The 10,274-nt window shown below is 32.6% G+C and overlaps 1 protein-coding gene across 1 annotated transcript; it reads right to left on the bottom strand.

Annotated features, from left to right (window-relative positions):
- Positions 1-2,999: 2,999 nt before the first annotated feature.
- Positions 3,000-10,071, bottom strand: LOC140441905 (uncharacterized). The gene is made up of 5 exons (XM_072532886.1): positions 9,914-10,071; positions 8,359-8,543; positions 6,456-6,609; positions 6,259-6,394; positions 3,000-3,567 (listed from the first exon to the last, which is right to left on the bottom strand). Exons 1-5 carry the CDS (start codon positions 9,967-9,969, stop codon positions 3,322-3,324), a joined length of 777 nt encoding a protein of 258 aa, XP_072388987.1. The 5' UTR covers positions 9,970-10,071; the 3' UTR covers positions 3,000-3,321.
- Between the last annotated feature and the right edge of the window lie 203 nt (positions 10,072-10,274).

The raw sequence follows: 10,274 nt of genomic DNA, 5'->3' as shown, positions 1-10,274 counted from the left end.
GTAGTACTCATCATTGATTGTTTTTCCTTTTTCCAAGTAGTCGATGTGGATGATGCCCTTCACATCCCAGAAAACAGTTACCATCACTTTGCCATATCAATTTCTGCCTTAGCATTATGTTTTTCGGCCGCCGAGTTTGAAGCACCAGTGTGGGAAAACTCTGCTCACGCTAAAAACGTCGATGTTGCGTTAAATAAAATGGTTCGGATAATATCTGGTTGCCTGAAACAGACACCTATCGAAGAGGTCTACCCTATAGTTGGAATCGCTCCACCTGCTATCAGAAGACAGGTCACGTCATAGAACGAAAGAAGCAGGAGACGGATCGAAGACACCCCTTGTATGACCACCAAGTTCAGCCAAGTAGATTAAGATCTCGGAAAAGCTTTCTGAAAAAATCACAATCCGTTCTCGAAGAGCCAAAGACGCGCCGAATACACCTATGGCAAGCGTCAGCTACAACACATTTTGTCCCCTCAGAGGAATTGGCCGCTGGACACAATTTGTTGTATCCCACATGGAAAGCGCTAAACAGACTAAGAACTGGCGTTTCACGTTGTGCTAGTAACCTGAAGAAATGGAGATACCAGGAGGGCGATACCTGCGACTGTGGCGTGGTTCAGAAGACCATTTACTATCATGCACAGAGATGAGAGGGTCCTGCACAGAAGAAGACCTATTCTTAGCGAATGACATGGCCATATATGTGGCCAACCATTGGTAACACAAAATTTAAAGCTGTTGGTGTTCCGGACACGGAAAGTAAGTAAGTAAAGTAATTGATTATGATGTCGACCTTTATTAAACAGACGATTTTAGCATCGATAATTTATTTTTCTGTTTGTTTTACTATCTTTTATTGGCAGACATACTTTTAATTTTTTTTATTTTTCATTTAATGTCTGTATTTGTTAGTTATTTTCATGTAGTTTTTAATTTAAACTTGCTTATAATAAATATATGATGACTAGAAACAAATTGATCCTGAGTAGTGAATCACAACAAGCTTGAGAAGTAACCAAGTCTAGAGACGTTACAATAGTCATGGGAGATCTAAATGCAAAAATCGATAGAGGAAGTCAAGGTGATTTTATTGGAAACTTTGAACTGGGCACCCGTAACGAGAGAGGAGACAGATTGGCTCAATTCTGCCAAGAGACCGATTTTATTGTCGCGAATACTTATTATGATCTGCCGCACAGGAGACTCTATACATGGAAATCTCCAGCAGATAACCAATATAACGTCATCAGAAACCAAATTGACTACCTTCTCATCTGCAAACGATACCGAAATTCCATAAAATCAGTAAAATCATACCCCGGAGCTGATGTGAGATCAGATCAGTTGTAGGAAGGTTTAGAATTAATCTAAAAAAGCTTGTGGCTAAAACTAAAGTGGAGAGGATACAAGTATCCCGTTTGAGAGATCCATCAACAAAAGAGCAAGTCACACTAAAAATTAAAGAAGAGCTCACCAAAATAGAAATTATTCCTACTGAAGATTCGAACAGAAAATGGCATATGTTAAAAGATTCTCTTATATGCACATGTGAGACAACACTCTGATCAAAAACAAAAATGAATGGATGACCGATGAGATTCTGGATCCTATTGGAGCAAGGAGATCTTATAAAACCAAAGACAAAAACATGTATAATATTATACACACAGAAATAAGGAGAAAGATCAGAGATGCAAAGGAAATATGGTATAGTGACAGATGCGAAGAGATTGAACAGTTGGTAGAGAAACATGATAACTTAAACCTTCATAAAAAAATTAGGGAAATAACAGGCACTAATATTAAGAAAAAATCAAATATACTGCTGGATAAAAACGGCAAAATAATTATAGACGTCGGTGAAATGCTTAAAAGATAGCAGGAATATATTCAAGAGCTATTTAAAGACGAACGGACTGAGATAGTACTAGAGCAGGAAAAGTTCGACAACGGCCCAGACATAACAGAAGATGAGGTATTAGAGGCGATAAAGCGAACAAAGAACATCAAAGCAACAGGTCCTGACGAAATACCTGTAGACATAATACGGTTAATAGAAGAATAGCAAATTGGAATATTGGTCGACTTATTCAATACAATATACAGTACAGGAATCATTCCCAGAGATTGGCTGATGTCAACATTCATAACATTACCCAAAAAACCAAATGCAAAAGAATACCAAGACCACCGGAGAATACACAACAAATGTTCGCTGTGAATGTACTTGTGTTTCTTGGATTACAACAAAGCCTTCGATATGGTCAGACATAACCGTCTTATCGAATTACTTGAAAAGAAAAACTTAGATATGAGAGACATCAGGATCATTAGCGCTATCTATTATAATCAGACCGCTGTGGTAAAAGAAAACAACGTCTTTTCAATTGAAATACAGATTGAGGGGGGCGTCAGGCAGGGCTGTGTCCTGACTCCTACTTTGTTCAATTTGTATTCAGAGGAAATAATCCAGGAAGCACTAGAAGAACTAACTATGGGAATAAAAGTAAATGGCCTACCAATCAATAATACACGATTTGCCGACGACACTATTTTATTAGCGGAATGTCTTGAGGATTTACAACAAATGGTTGACAGAGTGGTAGAAGCCAGTGAACAAAACGGACTGTCCTTAAATACAAAAAAGACACAATTCATGGTAATTACAAAAGCCCAACAGCGCCAAGAAAACATAACAATACATGGAGAACATCTTTAGAGCAGCGGTAACGAAAGTGCGAATTGCCATGGTGGTTGCCAACATTCTTAGAGGAGATGGCACATGAAGAAGAAGTGAATCACGTAATGACCCGCTATTACATGACGCTACTCGTGACGACGCTATCTTGTGGCGCTAGTTCCGTGACGCTCGCCTTAGCATTTCACTATAGAGAAAAAAAAAATAAAATACAACGCCAGTATAGAAGCTTCGCGTTAAAAATTGCATTAGGATAATTATTATTTGTGTTTAAGATTGTTAAATTAATTAAGTATGCTTAGATAAAATATATATTTAAACAAAAATAATCAATTTTTTAATATTACATAGTACTTCTACAAACTAAACAACAAAACTAATATATAACATATTTATTTAAATTCAAACTATTTTTTTTTTGGCTAAAGCACAAACCTAAAAATAAAATCATTAACTTGTGCATAAATGACGTTTTTGGCACTACTTTATGCCAATGTTTTGCATTGGAATGGTAACTGTTAACTTTCATGTATTTTTTAATCAATAAAACAACACGTGAGTTTAGATTCTACGTTTACGTTTGTACTTTTTAATAAATATTGTTCAAATGTAAATTCAAATTAAAAAAATTTACTCCAAGGAAAATCAGAGGGGCTGGTCCTATCTTGAATTTGTGGAGAATGTCTAGGTTTTGTAAATATATCCTTGTCTTGTTCTGTCATATTTGTATAATTTTCGGTTATTTCTTCTTGACCATGTTTGTTCTTCTTTTTGATGACACAATATTCCTTATCCCCGATTTTATGACAAACAGTACTTTCTTCATTACCGTCGTTGTCCCTCATCGTGCGGTGTGTTTCAATCGACTATACAAAAAATAACGGATATGATTAGATTAAATTTATTAAAAACATTTTAAAGCGATTTTTTATTTAAAAAAATAAACACATTTATACAAATAAGGGATTCGTTTTAATAATAGATGAAATTTTTTTCATTATGATGGTACATTGGAGAGAATAAAAATACCCAAACATCTCTCTACTTTATTCGGGATACAAATACTGATAAATATTCTTAATTGAAGACTTCAAGCTCTCGCTTAAAAAGTCATCAGTAAATATCAAGCAGTTTAGGAGAAATATATCTACCAGCAATCAACTCTTTACAGTCTCCAACAAATACTAGCCAAAACGTGGGAATATAACATAGACGTTTGCAATATTTTTGTAGACTATAAGCAAGCCTATGATTTAATAGAAAGTACCAAACTACCTAAAACCATAAAAACGGAAATCAGTTAGAATGTGGAAACTACCGTGGAATCACGCTGCTGAATGCAGCATACAAAATAATGTCCAATGTCATTTATGAAAGACTTAGACCACACGCTGAAAAAATAGTTGGCAAATACCAAAGTGGCTTCTGTAGACAGAAGTCAACAATAGACCAGATATTTGTTCTACGACAGATCCTCGAAAAAACAAGTGAATATAACATCGACACCCATCATCTCTTCATAGACTTTGAAAGCGCATATGACAATATAAACCGAGAATTCTTAATAAAAGCAATGAAAGAATTTAATATACCAACACAACTAATAGAATTGATAAAAGAATCTCTAAAAGTAGAAAGTAGAATCCGGATACAAAATGAATTAACGGAAACAATAGATGTGAAAAAGGGACTACGCCAGGGAGACACTATCATGCATCTTGTTCAACATCGTGCTCGAGAAAATACTGAGGGACACAACAGTCAATACACGAGGAACAATCATTAATAAATGCGTGCAAATACTAGTATTTGCAGATGATGTTGACATAATCGCAAGATCAAGAAGAGAAATGATAGAGGCATACGACCAAATAGAACGAGCTGCACAAAATAGTGGTCTTAAAATCAATCAGACCAAAACAAAATATATGCAGGTAAGAAAAAACGCAGAAATAAGGCAGCCACAAAATATAACAATAGGAGAATACAACATAGAGGAGGTAAAAAACTTTATATACTTGGGATCCCTAGTCACGTCTGATAATAACGTTACGGAGGAAGTGAAGAGGCGAATATTTATTGCAAATAAATGTTGCCATGGCTTAATTAGACACCTAAGATCAGATAACGTCGCAAGAAAGACAAAATGCCAAATATATAAAACCCTAATAAGACCGGTACTCACATATGGCTCAGAAATCTGGACACTTACTAAAAGAGAGGAAACGTTGTTAGCCACCTTCGAAAGAAAAATCTTGCGACACATATATAAGGGCACAAAAGAAAACGGAATATGGCGAAGACGATACAACTCTGAACTATACAAAATATACCAGGATCCGGATATTATAACATTCATCAAAATAGGACGGCTGCGTTGGATAGGACATGTAGAAAGAATGGAAGAAGGCGAAATACCAAACAAAATATTCAAACAGATGCCAGTAGGAAAAAGAACAAGAGGAAGACAGAAACTGAGATACTTAGAACAAATAGAAAATGATATAACAACCTTAAAAATAAAAAACTGGAGAAAAAAAGCACGAAACAGATCGGAATGGAGAAGAATCCTAGAACAGGCCAAGACCCAAAAAGGGTTGTCGAGCCAGTGATGATGATGATGACCAAACTACCTAATATATTGCAATAGCTGGGCATAGCAGCAACATAATAAAGCTCGCTATGATAGAAACAGAAGCACATGTATATATTCAAGGCCAGATGACGAATGCGTTTATGGTAACGCAAGTATTGAGACAAGGCTACGGATTGGCTCCAAAGCTTTTAATTCTTGTTCTTGAATATGTAATTAGAACATTGATGGTGAGCAGAAATTACATACAAACAAATCCACCCAATTGGCAGCATACGAAGATAATATCAAAATAATGAGCATAACAAAAAATGCTGCGGAAAAAAACTTCAACAAAAGGAAGTACATTGAATTGAAACAAAGTGCAGACTTTGCAGGACTAGCAAAAAATACAAATAAGACAAAATTACAAACCAGATCAAAAAGACAAGCATAACAACAACACTTTTAAGATAATATAAAACACGTGAACAGATTCGCGTACTTAGGAATGGACTTGATAGAAAATAATGAAGAAGAACCTGAAATAAATAGAAGGCTTATGCTGATTAATAAAGCCTATTTCACCATGACCCACATATTAAATCGCGAGATATACACCGGTAAATAAAACCGAGTCTATAAAACAATAATCAGGCTCATAGTAAGTTATGGGCGTAAAACATCTGCCAATCAATGCATCAGACGTTTTCGAAAGAAAAATATTACGAAGGATACTGGGCCCAATAAGTGAAAGTAACAACTGTATCAAATACATACAATAAGATGTACTGTAGAGCAATGATTTCCTCGTCAGATTATACATGATATACAGTAAATATTGTAAAACCCATAAAACTAAAAACATTTAGACTGGTAGCTAGTCAAAGTATATTAATTCACGAACGTAAAACCTAAAAATTTGATTCTATGAAACTATACTTTTTTGCACACAACAATAAAGTTATTTATTAAATTAACTTACCCCATCTGGATTTATAATTGTTCTCATACTTTGGCTAGTTCCATAAAAAAACTTCTTAGAAACTTGTGGTTGATGTGGAGTAATTTGGCGATCAAATTTTTCACCTAACACTGAAGCAATATCGCCAGATTTAATTCTAAAATATAAATAAATATCCTATATTATGTAACAAAAGCTGCAATTATAATTTTACTTACTTATCATCCAGATCTTTATCCACCATTTCCGAATAATGTGCTTTAGGCTTTTCATAACCCGGTTTCAAAAACTGATCGCGTATATTTTGAGAACCCTCATTTTCGTGTTGTTGTGGTGTCTGTGTCCAACTGTCGTGTAAATCAGGAAATCCAACTAAAAAATATACGTTATTAACCTTTTTAAACAAAAATAAAATAAGATTGCTCTAAAAAGTAAAATTCACAAAAGATCTCTTATTAAAGGAATATTATAAATACCATATTTTCTTTAGTCATTTTTTAAAAATAGCTGCCCATCTTTGGTATTCTTATGAGGTAGATCTAATTTGAAATAGGATAATTATCATAAATAAGAAAATTATGGAAAATCAGTGAAGATGGATGGAAACAGTAATGGTAAGAGATTATGAACAAACAAACTGAAGTGGAAGAACGGCAATAGTCCATTGGGATTAATTTTGAGCAAATTAAAATTTAAGATTTATTGTCTTATAAAGTCAAATTTAAACAAAAATAATCACAAACCAGATTTTTGGGTACATAATATATTTTTTTTATTAAGAAAACAGTAAAAATACTAAATTTGTATTAAAAATAAATTATGTAGAATACAAAAATATAATATAGATGCGTGCCACTTATTCTCCTATATTACACATTTATTGGCGGATCGTCGACAAATTCGCCATCGCTCTTCAGATTGTTCGACAACTGTTAATTGTTGATAAAACAATCTGGATAATGGTTTCTTGAGAAATGCAGTTAAACCTTGCAGATCTTTCCAATTTTTTTAATATGAACTATGCCTTCTTAAGGTTTTCGTAATGTTCCTACTTCTTTTTTATTGTGATTATTCTGTGTCTTTTTTAGGCACGTCTTAATAGGTTAATTTTCTAATTCATAATTATGATATAAACTCATTTAAGTAGATTTATGGAAAATTACCCAATTATCCTTGCTGCAAAATTCTGATTGACTGGGTTGGTAAAGGGCACTTCTTTGAATACAGCAGCAATAAAAATGTGGTCCAATCTTGAAAATCAAAATTTTTACTACAATCAATTGCTTTAAATGCTGTAAATTTCAAACAGCAATTTCGCAATTTTTCTCTGCGGTCCTCTGGTACATCAGTGTATGCTTTTTGATTGACGAGGCGCATGAATGCCCTCTAATAGCGAATATTACTTTCACAATATTAAAAAGATTTTGTCTTGTAACTAATTAACGCAAGAATCGAATAACAGCAAAATTTTTATTTTGTCTTGCACAGGAATCACAAAAAATAGCGAGGTCTTTTACTTCCATGGCCAGAATATTATAAAAAAAGTGATTCAGCATTGAATAAACATCGTCATCTCCATTCTTAGCAAACAGAATCATCGTAGGAATAAAATACAGATTTAAAATTCTACAGAACATTAATGTTGAAACTGATGAAGTTTAGTTGACGTTTATAGTATATGTTGACGATAACGATGATACGATGACTTTAAGTATGTTTGCAGTAACTTCTTTATATACTGTTAAACGACTCTTCTTTAGAAACTTCTTTTGGATGTAGTTCTCCTTCACGTGTCTTTTTTCTACATCATTACCTGCCATTTTCCTAGTTTTAAGGTCTGAAGTAGAATTAAATAATTTAGTTATCAATAATATGTCTGCTTTTAAGAACTCACATGTGCTGCACTTGTCTTTTTGTGGATATTCGAACAATATATTAAAGTTTGACTCAAACATTTAACAGAAACATTCGTAGGAAATTTTATTATTAATGTTTGTTTCGGAATACATTTTGTGTTATTTCACTATGTTTAAGTTTTCAGGAAATAACATTTTTTCAAGTATATCAGATATATTATGTATTTTTATTCAGGTATACTTTTTCAATATATGTTATACTTACTAGAAAATTCTCCATTTCCATGAAACCCAAATATTTTAAGTACTTCATTTAACTGACTTTCAAAATACTGATGCATTTGGATGGGATCTGAAAAAACGTCAAAACTTCTTCTATTAAATGGGTCTTCAGGAGCAACATTATCAGGTCCATCTGTTCCTTCATTTATTGTAGGAATTCCCCAAGATCTAGAAAGACAATAGTTTAATTAGATAAAGTTATTTTTTTCAAACATTTCATTAGAATAACCTACTTGTCTAATGTCTGATATAGAAATATTTCATATAATAAGTATAGAGAACACACTTTATGATTATAAATTTATAAAAATTTATTTTGGCTTCTTACGTTTAATGTATTGAAAATAATCACTCTTCAATACAGTAATCTGCAAATCTCAGTATGCAGTATTCATCTTATTGTCCACTAACTAATATTGCCAAATAAACACTTTTCATTTGTTTATTGGTTGCCACATATACCTATAAACGATAAGTAATTGATGGCAAATTTAAATTCATACTGAAGCATATTAAACTGTCTTTCAAACAATATATATGTCTCTTCTGATTATAGTTTCTATAAAAAATATAGTTGAAGTCAAAAGTTTACATAGGGCCAATTTCACAACACACACACACAGATACACAAAAGTCTATTTTTGGAGTAAAAAAAGAGTGATTAAATGTGAATGAAAGCACAAAGAGCTATTTCTTTTGCCACTAATGGATTTGCCTCTCTGGTAGGCAAATTGATGTTTGTGAAGTGGTTTCCTCTTTAGAGTTAGTAGTAGTATAACATTGTTATAGATCCATATTTCTTTGGGAATGAAGGCTAAGCTATCACTGTCAATAGTGACTGCTATGGGTTGATGATTACCAACTTCTTTCCAACTACATAAGTGGTTTCAACAAGACTGATGATTTGAGGGCATAGTCATCTCACATGGAGATGGATGTGACATTAACTAGCCACTGAGTTTGTGCAATTTGACCCCCTTAGATACTTTCTTGGGGGGCTTTTCTTCATAGTTCTTCAAGTCACAAGTCTATCTATGCCATTGGTCAAATGTATGTGCCAGAGTCATGAAAAATTGGTGGTTTTGAATGATATTATATTCCATACATAATAACATTGAGAGGCCTTTTAAATGAATATAAAGTTTCCATGGCCTTTTCTCTTAACTAAAGAAAAGAACCCTATAAAGAACTAAGTAAACTTAAGAAGCATAAAATTTAATAAAACCATATTGTCAATTATTAATTCAATAAAACTAAATATTCAAAAGCAACAATATTTTGTCTTGAAAGTCACAAACCATAATATAAGCCACTTGCTGGATGTACAATTAAATATGATGCAATGTTTAATCATGTTTTCATTTCTTTTATATAATATATAATGTTTTTTTTTTGTTTTGTGATTAGTCATTAAAACGAAAACGAAATAAATTTATTTACAATCTACACACTCAGCATCAGCTATAAGCTTTATTACCAGATTTTTCTAGAACTGTGAGTATTTTTTTCAATAATTGTATGTTATATTAAATACTTACCTATTGGATTGATCTTCATTATGGTGTAGACCAAATATTCTCCGAAAAATATCCATGTTTTATTTACTTTAAATTTAAGCTATAAGAATAGTAGTTATTTAAAATATTTTTAAAAATAATATTTAAACAATTTGTCATATGAGCGACTGTCAAAGTCAAATTCTACTTTTTTATCAGTAATGGAAATTTCTTTCCATTCAAGGCTTTCAGACACAATGCTCTTTGAGGTATGCAACCAATATTTCTTGTAATTATTTTATTTATATTTTTTATTTATTAAGGTATACCAGTATGTAATCATATTAGAGTAATAATTAAAAATAAGAGTATATTTTCTTATTAAGCATATTTTTTATCTTTT

Source organism: Diabrotica undecimpunctata, chromosome 5 (genome assembly GCF_040954645.1).
Source record: "Diabrotica undecimpunctata isolate CICGRU chromosome 5, icDiaUnde3, whole genome shotgun sequence".
NCBI classification, from domain to species: Eukaryota; Metazoa; Arthropoda; class Insecta; order Coleoptera; family Chrysomelidae; genus Diabrotica; species Diabrotica undecimpunctata.
The sequence above is the reverse complement of the archived record's forward strand: the minus strand, read 5'-3'. Positions and strand labels throughout refer to the sequence as shown.